Source organism: Hirundo rustica, chromosome 8 (genome assembly GCF_015227805.2).
Source record: "Hirundo rustica isolate bHirRus1 chromosome 8, bHirRus1.pri.v3, whole genome shotgun sequence".
NCBI lineage: Eukaryota > Metazoa > Chordata > Aves > Passeriformes > Hirundinidae > Hirundo > Hirundo rustica.
Window position 1 is genome coordinate 29115237 of NC_053457.1, and position 16567 is coordinate 29131803.

The 16567-nt window shown below is 42.6% G+C and overlaps 1 protein-coding gene across 2 annotated transcripts in view; it reads right to left on the bottom strand.

The window, feature by feature from the left end:
• Nucleotides 1–15119, bottom strand: part of GFRA1 (GDNF family receptor alpha 1) — a 132736-nt gene extending 117617 nt beyond the window's left edge. The window contains exons 1-3 of one of the 2 annotated variants that reach the window (XM_040071871.2): nt 14699–15119; nt 13328–13612; nt 12085–12168 (exon numbers count right to left, since the gene is read on the bottom strand). In XM_040071871.2, coding sequence (XP_039927805.1) covers nt 12085–12168; nt 13328–13612; nt 14699–14738 — 409 coding nt within the window. In that variant the 5' untranslated portion in view covers nt 14739–15119. Of the gene's footprint in view, nt 1–12084; nt 12169–13327; nt 13631–14698 lie in introns of both variants that reach the window. The other variant, XM_040071869.1, reaches the window with a different exon arrangement.
• Between the last annotated feature and the right edge of the window lie 1448 nt (nt 15120–16567).

Sequence of the window (16567 nt, forward strand, 5' to 3'; positions counted from 1 at the left end):
TCTATTGGCAGCACTGCCACAGAAGACCAGCCTGCTCAGGAGACACAGGAGCCATCTATCTGTTACGAGCACTTTGCACATCTCCCACTCTGACAGCTGCAGCGGGCAGCAGCTCTTCCTACCACGCTCCAGGTCCAGAATTATTTATTGTACTTCTCAGGCTGGCTAAAGACAGGAACTAGTCACTTTGAGTACTCTACAAGGCTGAATATTGACTCTTACAATGCAGTCCTTCAATCAGCAGTCACCACCGCTCAAGGGGAGCTAACTATTGGCTCTATTTTATTCTTTTTACAACAGAATAATTCATCCTGTAACTTGTAAATCACACTTCTCCTCACAGCCTACACTAGATATTGCATACTGCCTGCATTACAGAAATCTGTGATTTTTTTTTCTGAAGATCTTAATAGAAACAGCTCTATAGAAAACACTGCCATTTGAGATAAATGACTTCTGCCTCCTGTTAGTGTCCTAGCTACAGTCACTTATTGACTATCTTTAAAGTATGATTTTAATTTTATTATGCCTGTGTAGGATTAAATACATATTTAAAACACTGAGTTAACCAAATATAATTCTTAGAATCAGTATCTACAGTTGCAATGCTACTTTGAAAGGCAAAATAGGTTAAGGTTTTCTGCTTTCTTAGCCTGACGAAGTGTTGATATTGAGAAGATCCTTACGGTGACATTTTCCTCTTTAAGGTAGAACCAAAAGTTTGCAACATCCCTGACTTAACGCAACAGGAAGGAGTTAACTCTCTTTTTTAATAATCTTAGGGGTTTATAAGCTTACTTGCAATTAGCATAAATGAAAGCCGCTATCAGACTGTGTAATTATTGCCCAGCAATGCAGTACCTAAGCCCAAAAAATGACAGCTCCAGAAGTGCACCCATTTCTCTGCCCTGTTAAGTGAGTGATTTAAAGCAGGTAAGAGCAGGGCAGAGTGGCTGCCTGCAGTGGTGTCACAGACTTTCAGAAATATCCCTGTGATATCTGGGATACCCAAATACCAACTCATTTTTAACAAATAAATAAAAACATAAAGCTCAAGCACCACGGTTATTCACTGTTTGTGGTTATGGCATTAAGGATGTCTTTAATGTATCGACAACGTCACCTTTGAGTCAGCAGTTCAGACACAGCCCAAGGGGGTAATGACAGAGTACTTCCACAGCTGCATGGGGAACTACAAACAGGCAGCTGGGGAGAAAGGGAAAGGCTCAGGGATAGGGAACTGAGCTACAGGAATCGCTTTTCTAGCTGACACCTTTGTTGGCACCTCCTGCAAGGAGGGTAAGGACTGAGCAGGGAACGAAAAAGGCACCACTTTCCCTTTTCCATGGCTACCTGAGCCTGTCTCCAGCAGCAGGGTTCCCTGCTCTGCTCTGCCAGAAGGACTGACAACTCCAGTTTGCAGAGAGCTAAGGCATGTGGTACTGCTTTTCCTCAAACAGGGTAATTCTAAATTTATTCTCATTTATGCTTTTGAATCTTCCCACAGCTCTTAGAGAAAGGTCAAGGGCATGCAGATAAGGTATTTTTAGCTATACAGCAGAAACTTATTAAAACTAAATGCAGCCCCAAGTCAGATTCAAATAGTTCTTTGTTTACCAAGTTCGAAAACACTCTACGTCTTTCTCACTAAACATTAACACAGCTAGAGTTTAATAAATTTACTTTCTAACCAACCCAAAAAGAGCTGTCTATGTATTTTTAAAATGTGCAAAATAAATTTAAAAAAACAAACAAACAAACAAAAAACCACCCAAACACATCACCAAACCCCATGTTCAACAATTCTCACAGCAATTTATAGGCAGGATTTATACACTTACACACCACATTTGTTTGCAAGTCTTCTTTAATTTTCTGTTGCAAAGGTGGGATGTTTGGCAAGGGGAAGAGACATCTCACACATCAGCAGCCGTGGGGAATGTTAGCTTAGAAACACACACAGTTTGACCTCTCAGAGGATCAAATCAGTTTACTTGGTCAGGTCATGAGTGTTATCAACCACTGCAAGTTTGTGTCTCTATTTCACTGTTTAGGAGACTAAAATTAAGTAACAGATTACAAGAGGGAGAACTGACACCATTTCTCAGTCTACACGGGTTGGTTTTAAAGCTGTAATTTTCACGACATTTTTTTACGAGAACACTATAGGCAGTTCTTACCCATGCAAACCTTTAAAGAAATCTGACAAGCAAATTCATCAATTTCTAATAGAATTTCAAATACAGCCGACACCTCGCTGTCTTCAATCATGTCTTGTTTCAGAACTGTGTATGTGGAGAAAAGACACGTCTGTCTGTGGCCCAATGGATAACATGACGTACATTCCCGTAGCAATAGAAAATGAGCAACAATAAAAATCATAATTTACTTTGCTGTCAGGTGCTGATCCTGTAGGTGTGAAGGAAAGCAAGTAAAGCTGCAGGGACTGGGTTTTGATCTGGTATTGTATTTAAATATTCTGTAGTTGAGATTTAATTGCACCTAATCTGCTCAATAAAATCATCTTCACTGTTATTAATATCCCAGACTTGTGTTATTATATAATCCTAACCTATTTTTTTATACAGACATTTTAATCTGCTGCTTAAACTTTGATTAATGCAAAGCCACTGCTGTGGAGAATACATTCCACTCTATTTGCAAGAGGCAAGAATTCTCTGGAACTACTACCAAATGCTAATTACTTAACTTTGTTTACGGTCTTATGACAAAAAACATCAGCAAAACTTAACCATTAATCCTAAAAATGTTCCATCTGGAAAAGAAGGTGACTCTACGAAGTGCAGTGTCATTTGTAAACACAACGTGTTATCATCCACACAGTCAAATGCAATATGTGTGTTCATATATAACAGCTTTTGGATGGCTCCTTTCTTTCCTGTTTCATTTCTGAATCTGAATAAATAATCTGCATGTCAACTAACCTAAACGATGAGTTATTTCCCATTTCGAGGATCCTGAGGTGCTCAATTATCTCACACAACTGCTAGCCATCAACTGCACTTAACTGCCTGTACGTTTCAAGTCCACTGCATGTTTATTTACATAACTTGCATGACACACTAGATGTTTTATGAGACCAGAATGAGATATGTCACAGTCTAAAGCTTAGGGATATGACAGGAACTGCATTTGCTTTTTTTAATCATAATTTTTCAAGGAAATCTAAGTAAATTAAATACTAATCTCTATCTTCTCCACACCCTGCAGCTCCCAGTGATTTCTTTGGACACACTTGAACAAATCCGGCAGAGGAATGAATATGAAGACGTTCCTACAAATCCTATGAAAAAACACAGTTTTAGACCTGAGGAGACCTGACAAGGCAGGTGTGCCTCTGGCTCTGAGCCATTCCAAGAGGGAGTGGGGACCCCCAGTCCTTCAGCACAGGGGTCACACCCCGTCACCTGCAGCACCCGCTGCCCTGCAAGCAGAGATGTGGGACTAAGGACCAGGGAAAGGACAGAGGAACACGTGGAGAGGGCACTGCACAGGGAGAGGAAACAGGAACTCTACACAAAGAGTGGGGGCATCCACGGGATGGAGGACTCTGCTAGGAAATCAGGCTTTGTCAGTTCCATCACTCAGGAACAACTCCTTTTATCAAACAAACCACGTCTCAAACTCCTTACAGGGAGGGCAAGAGAACCATTCGGAGAATCGGAGAAAAGCTGAGTTTAATGTAAGTCTGCAGCAACAGAGAAGGTGTTGCTTCACCAGCAGTCCTGGATGAGGGAGGACAGGGAGGCATTGGGGGAATGAAGAACGGAGAGCAGGGAGCAAAGCAAAGACATCAGAGAGGAGAGCGGAGACAAGCAAGTCACAAAAGGAACGGGAAGAAGTGCAGCCAGATTTCTGAGAAGCAGCAGAGATGGAAAGCAGAGCCACTCCATGCTGCAGTAACAGAGAAAAGAAACCCCTGGAACCCCTGCAGCTGGAGGGGATTTGGTGTGGGAGTTGCACAAAGAGAGAGGAAAGTCAACAACCAAAGAAGGGAAGGCAGTATATGGACAAGGTACTTCAGGGCAGGAATGAGCCGGGATTCTCAGCTCAGGGGAGCAGCAGTGCTTAACATGAGCCTAACTGCCAGGGCTAAACCCAAGAAACACCAGCAGTGGGACTGGGGAACAGGAAGAATCCTTGTGCTGCCTCCAGTGGAGGAGGAAAAAGGAGACAGCCATTTCTGGGTGCACTGAACTGAGCTTTAGTAATGAATTTAGGGTGCAGAATTTAAAAGGAAGAGCATGGAAGTTTTTAACACTTCTGAACCTCATCAGCTGCATGACAAAACATTAATGGGAAGATGCATTTTATGGACATCAGAAAGTGATAAAATCATCTAACCACTGAATGCAGAAATTCATCTTTATTTATGGGTTTCTACTCAAATTGTTTGATACATTCAAGTCTCTTTACAACCTATCATTTCTGCAAATTTCTATGCAGCAAGAGCTATCTCTATGCCATTACACTTTGTGTCATGCCTCTCTCATGTTAAGTTTCAAGCTGAGTGCAGATTGTACAGGACAATAGCCTGACACTTAGAAAAACTGTCAAAGCATCATGGTAGCTAAAGAACTGCTCCAAAAATAACTTAATTGTGGTAATGCTCTAACTATACTGACAGCATTATTGCTGCATTAGTTTCATCCATGGAAATTGCGAGAATATAAAAATACTACCAAAAATAATATAAATTACAGAATTACACTTCATGAAAAAAACCAGTCACATTTCTAAAAATCAAAGCTGTAAACAGATTCTTTTCTAAGGTTAAAACAATATAATGTGCATCTTAAAATAAAAAATGTTAGATACTTATCATAAATAAGCATCTGCCTTGCAATCCAGAAATCATTATTTCATCACACAGAAGCATTTTACTCTTAGCATTTTTAACATACTGTCAACTTCTGGCAGAGCACTGGCTTCTCCAAGACTGTCAAAGATATCCCTGAGAGTCAAATACAAATATGGTTATTAAAAAAAAAAAAGTTTAAAAATATCTTAAAATGTAAAGAGCCAGCATGCAGAACACCTGCCATAAACTGCCCCTTGCTGTGCCATCAAGAGACAGAAAGCTGCAGGATGCTGTTCTTTTGGTTTCACCAGGGAAAACTGCTTTCACACGAGGCATTTTGGAAGCTCTGCAAGGAAGGCTGCCATAGAAATCTGCCTACTCAAGGCAGTCCTCTCTGCCAGCCTCACACCACCTTCACCACTGAACCAGTGACAACACCGTGGTCGCCACATGAACCAAGCAGCTTTTGCTCGCTGTCACCAGGACACACCTGCAGCTGCTCCATCAGCAGGCTCAGCGTGTCCCACCACTCACCCCTGAGACACAGCAGTGTCTGTAGACACCTGACGAAACAGGTAATCCTGACAAAGCCAGTTCTGTGTGTCTGAGGTCCCCAGCAGCCCATGCCTGCTCCTGCTCACCACACGCCTGGAATGGTGCTGCCTCTCCCAAGAGATAACCTCATTCTGCTCCCCGCCTCAGTGACCTGATCTCTCCTCATAATCCCACCAACACCACTGGCAGTTCCCCTGTCCCCTGCTCCTCTTTCAGAGAAACTCAGGTGCCACTTAAGCAAACCATAAAGCCGGCCTGTAATGGGAAGCAAGAATACACATTTTGCTGCCCAAAAATGTCTATACATATTTGTTCATTTAATATCTGACCCACCATAACTGAGGCTTTCCTACAAAGACACAGATTAGGGGATGGCAGTTCCATCCTCCAAGGATGTTACTCTAGAAAAGATGCGGTTCACTGCATATATTATATTTGGTAACAAAGTACCTGGTCATGCTTGTTCAACCAGCAGCATCCCAACACTTTGAGGCTTCAGGAAAATACTGCCCAACACTGAGTTTCCTTCAAGACTCCTAATTGTTGTCTCTTACTACTCTTGGCATTAAAGGAGAGGCTGAATATTCTTGCAGAAATGCTTTGTGCTGCATCATCAGGTGCTTGCTTCTTCCACGGAATGGATTTCATCTTGTGTCCCACGCTGAAACAGGTTGACAAAGCCTGTCTACACTACCAGGACAAGCAGAAACACTCCATTTGCACAAAGCCGTGCATTTTAAATACCAGAGGAACAAAGAGCTTATCTTCGGTTTTACAGCTCTTCAAAGAAATTAGCGAAGAGGTTCCAGTAATCTTACCAAGGAAAGCAACATGGACTAAACAGAGTATTTACATATTCCCGTTTTCAAGGCCTGCTGAAGGTAAAGAGCATAGGCACTGCCTTTATAGGCCAGTCAATCAGCTACTTCAGCAAGGTACTTAAATCCCCTCTCATAATCAGATCTAGCTTCAAGAAATGCAGAAAACAGGATATTCAAAGAGCTCCTGCAAGTCAACAGTCACCAAAGTGATCTTCCTTTGTGCGAAGTCCAATCTGATTATAAAAATGCAGAAGTGGAAATCAGGAACTGGTATCTATGCACCCTCGATAACTTGTTATCTGCCTGGAACCCAGCCTAGTTGTCTCTGCAAAGAAAATCTGCACTCAGAAATGTCAAAGAACACAAACGTTGTACATGCTTTGATTTATTTTTGTGAAACTATTTTCGTTTAGTTAAATGCAGCTAAAACAGGCGACCAGTTTGTGTTTGTCTTCTTGAAACAGGACACAAATTCTCATTGGGGAAAGATAGAGTTAGCCTGGATTTGTGTAAAACCAGTACTAAATTCTGGTTCAAGGGCTATTATTTTAATGTATCACCTTATAAAGAAAAATACAGTTGTGTGTGTGACAATCTAACGTAGACTAAATACAAAAAGTTTTTACTTTTCTCTTATCAAGAGGCTCGACCTCACATCAGAAAACCAGAACTAAGGAAAAAAAAAAAAAAAAATTACAACAGGAAACAGAATACATTATAATGAAATAAGAAAATTTTGATATATTATGCTTACTTCAGTGGGAACAGAATCAGATTGCAAGACTCCTATTAACCTAATAAGATCTGGTTTATTGTTTTGGGTGTATGTACAAGGTAACATGTATCTTTTTCAACTAAGAAGCAATGATATGAGGGTATCAGCTAATAAAAGCATTGCAGGGAGCTGACAGAAATCAACATTTAAAATATTTTTTTTTTATTTCAGATATTTAAAAACTGCCTTTGTAGAAAAGTGGCATCCCAAATAATCTTACAGAAATTTCATAAAAAGACATAGTGTTGAATTAGAAAAATATGTGGCATTTGAAATGCATGCAGATTTAGGAACAGAAATAGGATTAAAGGCCTCAGGCAATAGGAATTGGAGATGTCACACAGTATTAATTCATGGGAGAAACCACTAATTCACATGCCACAAACTCCAAAAGGAAAAAAGCAGTGAATCCCTTGGCCAGAAGAGAGATTCTAACTCATCTTTTTGATAAACAATCTAAAAAAGCCCATACATGGACTCTACAAAAGAAAAGTCATTAACCAGGTGGGGAAAAAAATAAGTAAATAATAAAATGTCAGGGACTTGTTACCGAGAACACAGCTCTTACATCAGATCAAGAATTACAAAAATGATTAGGGGAACACTTCATTCTTGATTAAAGGAATTTTGGGGATAATGAAAGCTTTGGGGAAATCAATTCACTATGACACAGCTTCCTAATTCCACAGAATAGCAGGAAGAGAAGGTACGAGTAGAAGCACACAGACAAGGAAGGTCTGCATCTCTGAATCCTGGGAATTTGGACTGAAAAGCCTAAACCTTCCTCCCCCATCTTTGCTAATGGCAACTTTTCCAAGGAAACGCCAGCTGTTCATTCTCAGTGATGTCTCTATCCTACCCCTGAGAAGAAAAATGTAACAGGTAGGGTGCAAATAGATGCCATCAATACTCAGAGCAGGTTTTATCCTGGGGAGAGGGAATTCCTCCCTTATAAAAGTCTGTCCCATCATCAAGAAAGTGTTTTGCATGCTGGAATCATTCTTTCCCCACAACTGACTTAGTGATTTGTGAATAAATTATACAAGATGCCTACAAAATTTTTAAAAACTCAAAGGAAGTTTGGAAAACTATTGATCAACCTACTCTCTTTCTGAGCAAGGCAGAGATCCTAGAGGGAGACCCAGAGCCATCCTCATACACCCGACAGAAAGAGTGCAATAGCCACCAGCACAGAGACTCTCACTCCTGGGACTCCAGCACTGCCAAGTTCTTAGTCTCAACTTTTTACATACAATAAAAAGCCACCTTACTGACCATAACTGTTCCTGTTTGCACTTACAGCTTATTCAGTGGGCAAATCAAACTTGATGACTTCAGGTGCTGTGTTCTAACATGGGATGATAAACTCCAGTAAGAACCCCGACGCCCTGTCTACTGAATTCTTGGGTTTAATTTAGAAGTTTACTACAATGAATATAAAATACACCCTTTTCTAAATGTAATCTTCCAGATACCCTCTACAACAAAAGATTCCCAGAGGTTTTAGATCAGGCAGCCTCTCATGAGAACAGCGGAATAGGGAACACTCCATTTGACACAATCATATGGGCCATTTTCTTTCTCTGATTTGTTAATGATGCAAAAGGCACTTTGCAAACAAACAAACAAACAGTTTACTACACTAACAAGAAATACTGGCAAAACAATTTCTACCAGTCCTGTGCTTTAGCAGCTAGAAATAAGGCCTAACTAGCAGCATGCAACCAACCAATTATCCACAGATTAACAGCAAACCCTCTACGTTTTAACAAATGTTCTGATTTATGTAGCCTGCTCTTTTAAGATTATTTCTGAACACAATGAATGTGAAAGAAAGAAGATTCACAAAGCTGAACAATGGGATAATAAGCCTATGAACAACTAGGCAACTTAGAAATGAATCCATGGGAGGAAAGCATTTTGTCACCCTAAATGCATTGATCTAAATAGCCAACTCTTTTTAACACTGAATATTCTATTTACACTGCTTCACAGACATGGCTTAAGGCATTCTATTCAGATGTAGTGGCTCACCCTTTTCTGTTGAAATGAATGAGACATTTCAGAAATATTATTTTGTTAAGTATTTCTACAGGTATGTAGCTGTAGAAATGCAGCTACATCTTTCTATGCAGGTATTTTCTTACAGTGCCCGAGATGACCACTACACTGTATCACCCAATACCAAAATAATAACATATCTTCCAGTTGCAAAGCTCAATGTCAACTACAATACAAATTTAAGAGGCAAAACGTTCTCCAGGTAGTAAAAAGCCACAGATAGCTTTAAGAAGTTACTAATTCGAGCGTCTTTCCTTAATGTAGTGTGAAACTCGTTCTGAAATCAAATCAACAGATTTTGCATTTACTGTAGTTGTGACAGAAGCCAATGACCTTGTATGTTTTCACCTCTCAAAAGTTGTAAAGGTTCAAGCAAAAATGTCTGTTTAAGCAAAATCTTTACATCATAATAACTAACCCAAATCTGTTACCCTCCAAAACAAACACACAAGTCTTCACCAATTTGAAGAGCTGCCTAACAGGAAGAAATTCACACCCTTGAGGCAGAAGCACCACATCTGACACAGTAGTTATAAAACCAAATTCAAACCTAGATATGCCCAAAACAAAAAACAAGACAGCCCAGTCTTTCAACTGGGAAGACTCAAACTTAGTAATAGGTTTAGCCATATATTCCTGATTTTTGTTCTAAATCAACGTATTGATGCTTGAATTAAAGAGAACGTGGCATCCTGTCTCCATAGGGGAAGCAATTTTGAACATCTATCAGAAGAGAATTACATCAACTTTAACTGGTTTTAAAAACTGTCCTTCATTTGTCAGGCTTATGTGCACTACAAAAGACTAATCTGACACAAAACAGTCATCCCAGCCAATGATCTCCCCTTTTACATACCACAGAAAAAAAACTACTGTGATTTTCTGTACTACCACAAAAATAAATACAAACGGGGCAAAAGCAGTAACCTTGATACATACCAAGTTACACAGTACCACCGAATGGGCACTGTGATATGAAAGAGTTAATTGCTGTTTTTAATTACAAACAACTAACTTTAATGGGAGTGAACACTGCAGCAACATCTATAAACTCAAGGTCCACATTAGCAGAACACCAGTTATGAAACCCCTGCCAACACCTTGTACTACTTGTACAGGGATTGTTTTGTTTTTGTTTGTTTGAATCAAATTTTACCAAGTTCTGTTATATTTGCAGAGCTCTGCAAAAACTCTGTAAGACTGAGGAGCTTTAAAGAATATAACATGCAATAGTAACCATGACAATAAGAAAAATGCTTTTGCTAATCTTTTTCTTTCAGCTGACAATACTTTCAAATACTGGTGTTTTTCCACTGGATTACTTTTGTCAAACTTTTGTTTGTTGTTGCTCACTATGAATTCTAGGCCTCCCATTCTTGTGAATCTGAAACTTACTGACCAAGGGAGCAGCAGTTTGGGGTGTATTGATAACACATGGGATGAGTCCAAACTGCTGTAGGGTGGGCATCACCTGTTGGCAACTGTCTTACTTCATTGCTGCACTGAATATATGCATGAAAATTACATTTTAAGGTGATTATTCTGCAAGTAAATGGGGAATAAAAAGAAGAAAATATATATATGTATATATATATATATATATAAAGGCAGCATGCAGATGGGGTATTCCTCTGGAGATCACAAAACTGCTGAGGTAAGTTAGAATTTGGCCCCAGGCAGGCTGATCATTAAACTTTATCAAAAAAGCCTGGAACTCCTCTGCACTGATTTTGTCTTGGTTTCATATTAAGTTGGAGTTTTACCCAATAAGAATGAAAAGAAATGATTCTTCAGAGGTTTATCTTTGCTCTCTACTATTTCTCCAACAGGCTTGCTCACCAAATAGGACAATGCTTTCAAAAGATGTATGGGGTAAGGATCTGAAGTCACATATTGAAAAGTGACTAAAGGGACGATTTTCAAAGGCATTAAGATACCTAAAGATGCATTAAGCACTTAAAATTTTCAAGAACTGCCTGGGCATCTAACGCCTATTTAAATCACTTAGTCCTTTTTGAAAATCCCAATGGACAGTTATCTACATTTTATGTGTCTATATACCTTTGAAAATCTGTGCCATTAAATACTTAACAACCTAAGTCCCCCTGGCTTTTAATGGGACTTTGAGTCCTAAAAAGTTTAAGTACGTCTGAAAATTGGTCAAGCCACTCTCTCTGGTCTTTTTTTCCTTCCTTTCTAAAGAGGCCTCTCCTAATGCTTATCCATAGCATGTCAGTTATGTAGAACTTCAGCACTGTCCAACTTACACACTGTACTGTGCACATTTGATTTGTTTTATGGAGCTAACCAAATAAAAATCCAGAGTACAGACGACATCCTCAAAAAAGACTTTCTGGAGCTCCCCCCAAAAAATGAAATTCCAATCTTTAACCCCAGTGAATGCCCCACCCCCCCAAAACCCGTGTTTTCAATAAAAATGACCCTAAATGAATATCACTTAGGCTGATAAAGAACCAATATAATTGTCAAATACCCACACAACGCATTCAAAATACACAAAAAGTTCTGAAAGACAGCCACACAGCAACAAGGGAAAAAAAAAAAACAGAAAAATGAGGAAGTTGTGAAGAGGCTTTTTAAAAAAGCAGCAATTCCAGAAAAGAAGACAAACATTACTTCTGAATTTTCTCTTCTAAAAAACTGTATGAATCTATAAAGCATTCCCTTATGCAAACATTTGAAAGATGTATCTTCTGATCTTCCATAATGCCAATAGGAGGCAACTTGCACTGACCAAATTCCCAAAAAGGAACTGATTTGTAAATTGGGAACGCAGGGAATCAGATTGCCACCTACAGGAAAATTTAGCATTTATTGTCAAGAATGACTCAAGAAGAATACAAATCGCCATCCTGCCAAGCATTCTTTCTTTTCAAAACCAATTAGTCTTTTCTTTTGTGCAACTATATCATGAGCTTCCTAAATCCAGGAAGCCATTATCATTTCTTTTTATTTATGAGTACTGCTTGAAAGTTCCATAATTCAATTACAAAACCATGTGTCAGTTCAAGAATTTTAAGTCTGCTTACCTGATACAATTGGTGCTAGCCTGAATATGTCTGATAGTCTGCTGTTAACTGGCTCATAAGGGGAATCTTCGAGCAAGTCATTTCCTAAGGACAAAAAACATTTGGATTGGTTTCTTACACAAGAAATCAGGGTAAGATTCTTTTTTGTTTGTTTACTTTTACTCCATAACAGTGAAATGCACTCCCCTTTAATCCCTTTAAAAAGTTTATATGGCTACTTCTCAAAAAATTACCTATAAAAACACCTGAAAAAAGCTAATCGTTTATCCCTGTCACTAGATCTCTCCTTCCTCCTTGGGTAAGGTCACAATTCGCAGAGACAGCCTGTGACATCACAGGAACTGCCCCATCTCCTGCCAGCAGGAGAGAAGCTGCAGCAAGGATGCTCCTCTTCACTCACCGTAACAGTGGAGCTCTTCCAGAGAAGCTCAGCTAACAGCCACAAACCAGCATCTTTGGTATGAAACACTCCTACCAAGGTGCTGTTGGGAAGAGAAACTTTTCATGATGCAGAAAATGTCCCTTATTACAGCTACCAAAAAACCACGTATGGACTCGTTAAAACACAAGGCTAAATGAACAAAAAGGGGTTATTTCCCTTTTTGAAGCAACTTAAGGAAAAAAAACGTTAAATGGGGAGCACAGAGAAGCGAAAGATTGCACCTTCAACTCCAGGGCCACAGTAAAACAGGACTGAAAATGATGTCTCTCATATGAGGGCCTGACTGTTCTCAATAGACTAAGAGAAATTTGCCTTATGAATATGAATAACAGAGGAGTCCTGAGTCAATCACTGCCACAGCTCTTCTAACTAGCACATCTACATGCTGCCAAGAACCATAAACTTTAGGGTCTTTTTCCTGCCTTAGCGTGCCCAGGGAATACCGCTAGTAAATGCCGGAAGGGTAAAAATAAAATTTTACTTAAAACAATCTCGTCTTCATGTTATATTTAACTTTCAGCAAAAAGGCTTTAAGAAACTAGCCTCCAGTGTCCTGCGGTCTTGTTAGGTGAGTCCTAATGACGGAGTTTTAATATTATCAGGAGAACGTCTCCCGCTGAGTGTTTCAGGGGCTCCTGCACATGCCCGTCTCTCTGGAGGGTGCCGTGTAAAGCCAGCGCGTTCCGCGGAGGGAGCTCCGGCTGCGGCAGCGAGAGCCCGCCCGGCCCCAGGGGCACCGCCCGGCCCCAGGGGCACCGCGCACCCGCACCCTGCGCTGGGGCTCTGCGCTCCGCCACGTACCCTGCAAGCTCTGGTACATGCTCCAGTAAATGCGCAGGCAGTTCTTCTCCTTCTTCATGCCCCTCCTGCAGCGGCAGTTGTACAGGGATTTCTGCTTGAGAGCTTCCATGGCGCTTCTGCATTCGTCCTTCGCCTCCAGGCCCGTGGCCCGGCTGAAGTTGCTCTCTTTGCCGGCTACACACTGCCTCAGTGTCCTGAATTTAGTACTACAGCTCTGCTCCTTCAGACACTGATCGCTGGCTTTCACGCAGTCCAGGCGGTCCCCTCCAGGCAGCCCGCTCACTTCTGCAGACAAAAGTACATCTATGGAGAGGAGACACAAAAAACCAACACGCGCCCTTTGAGGGAGGAGGGTGGCTTTAACCCCGGCTCCAGAGAAGCAGCTGGGGAGCACGGGGCACCTCCCCACGCCGCACATGCAGCCAACCCCAGGGGCAGCACCTTGCAAACCTCCCGGCCTCATGCTGCGCCTTAGGAAAAAGCACGCAGGGTTTCCGTGGGCTTAGATCCGCTTTCGGGGGAGTCCAAGGAAACAGTATTTTTTAACCCTGATGGCTGATTTATGATTAAACACAAAAAGGAAAGACAACCCAGAGGGGTTAATGTGCCTGATAAAACAAGCATTTGTTATTCCATAGATCCACTCTGGTGAAACAAATCAGCTTTCCATTCCAGGGCATAACTGAGGGGTTAAATATTCAGCCTCACTTTCCACAAGAGCTTTGCTGTAATTTCACTTACATCCCGCTCAGAGAGATAAGTATCCTCGCTGATTGATATTAGCCTGTCTTTGCGTCAGTCACTTTTTTAAAGGCTGTACACATTTTTGCTTATGCTGTATGTATGAAGGTAGAATTTGTTACTTGCCCCCCCCCCCTCCCCCCCACGTATGATGCTTTTGGAGGAGAACAAAGCAAATTTCATTAACTCTCTCCTCTCCATCGTGCCCCCGTCGTGCTCCCTCAGACACATGCGGGTGGAAACGCAAACCTCTCCCGTGGAAAGGAAACCAGGGCTGCAAACCACTACCAGTCGGGCACGCTGCCAGGTTCAGGTGAAGATGTAATCCTTCAGCTGGTCTTGTCATCCCCCACCCTCCCCAGGCAGCCTTATTTTATTTAAATGAAAAGTTTCCCTGTAACTTCCCAATTTAACAAGACGCTAGACAGGCAAGTACCGAAGTCTGTAACCTCACAGAGCTTTAAACGTAGACCGGGCTAACTGATGTGAGGCAGAGCCATAAAAACTACTGGAAACTTCACTGTTCTGCTTAAACAATAGACTGACGAGCATCAGGCTCCCGGTCCCATAAACCCTATGCTTTGCTTTATGAAGCGATGTGCAGACCGAAATCGGGCACCAGCAACTTACCCACTAAGGGCAAAGCGAAGTACAAGAGAACGAGAAACATCTTGCTGTCTTCGGATGGTTTCCCCAAACGACTTGATGTGTCACAACAAAGATGATCAGCATGTAGATATTCCAATACCGCCGAGGTCTAAAGGCTCCAAGTTCAGATCCATTGAATTCAAGGAGGGGAAAAAAAAAAAACAACCCAACAAGCAAAAAAACCCCACGCAACCCCCTCTCCTCTTCACCGCTACCACCACGGGCGGCAGGAGCGGCGACGCAAACGCTGAGCTTTTCCCTTAGATTTCAGGTCTGAGCAACCTGCAGGCACAAGCACTGACTCCAGTGCGGGAGCGAGAGGCGCACGCACGGGTATATGTGTGTGTGTGTGTCTGTGGCGTGTGCGAGCGAGCCAGCGGCAGCGGGGCAGGAGCGCCGATCGCCTCCTTGGGTGGGCAGCGCCTGTTCCCAGGGAGGGACCCAGAGCGCACGGGGGGCGGGAGGGGGGTGCACACACGAGACCCGCAGCGCCCGCCCGCCCCCGGCCCTCAGCCGGGGCCAGCCGCTGGCAGCCCCGCTGGCAGCCCCGAGCCGCGGCTTGCCCAGCCCCCCCCCGGGGCAATTCACCTCTTCCACCCTCCCCCCGACCGCAACTTTATTGACGTGCCGGGGCCGGGGCGGTGCGCGGGGCTGCGCGGGGCTGGCCGGGCGTGCGGCGCTGCCGCCGGCCAAACTTTGCCAGGGCAAACTGGCACGGGCGGCAGGCGCGGCCGCTCCGGCTCCGCAGGGCGCAGCGGAGCCCCCGCGGCCCCGGGAGCGGCGGGAGCGGATCCGAGCGGGCGCCGCCGGCCCCTGGGGATGCCCCGCTCTCCGCGGGGCTCGGCGGCCGCCGCTTCCCCCTGCCGGCCCCGAAGCCCCGGGCGTCCCGCAGCGGCCCCGGGAGCACCGCCCGTCCTTCCCCGCAGCCTCCGCGGGGCGGGCGCGCCCCGCATCCCTGCAGTGGATCCCGCATCCCAGCCCGGGGCCGGGGCCGAGCGCGGTGTATCGGCTTCTGCTGGGCTCCTGAATAAACAAAGCGAACATATGTCCCGTATTCGTGACAGATGGTTCAAACAGAGAACTATTTAGTGGTTTTCCCACAGTTGCTACTATGCGCCGCTCCCCCGAAACCCGACGAAATGCAATTAGCCTAAAATAGCGTCAGCTTCCAGATTTCCTTGTTTTCATATGTGGAAAATTTGATTCAGGTGTTTCTGTGTTCTGGCTGCAACCAAATGTGCTAAGTTGTTTTTGCCTTTTTTTTTTTTTTTTTTTTTTTTTTCTATTTTTAAAAGAAGCGTATGTTCCTTGGCAGTTTTGTCAACAAGCTATTTGGCCCATTTGAGTCAAGGAATTTGCTTTTCCTTACAATAAATTTTGCTTAAAGGAATTTGAGTTGCCTCATGAGATGGGAGATGATCAGGCTGGCCACTTTTACAGCAAAAACTGGATGGCAGATGGACCTAAACTGTTGTAAGGTACTTCAAAACACTTATTTAAAAGCTCAGCATATGCCAGGATATACAGAGTACAACATTCATAGAACCCAAATGGAAAGGGCCTATTTTTGCTTGCTTTGAGGGTGGGCTTTTTTTTCCCCCCTCTCTTGCCACTTCTTCATAGCAGATGGATTTGCATTTCTTTCAAAAAAAAAAAAAAAAAAAAAAAAGAACTCGAAAACCCAGGACTCACAACAAAAACAAAACAAAATCCAACAGAACCCAGAAAAACCTGTGTAAAGTAGTGGTTCTCTCAGTGAAATTGCAATAGCGATATCAAGTTGCAACTGATTAAATCGCAAGTTTTGTGGTTTGGTTGTTTAATGTGAAGAGGCATATAGCATTATATGGT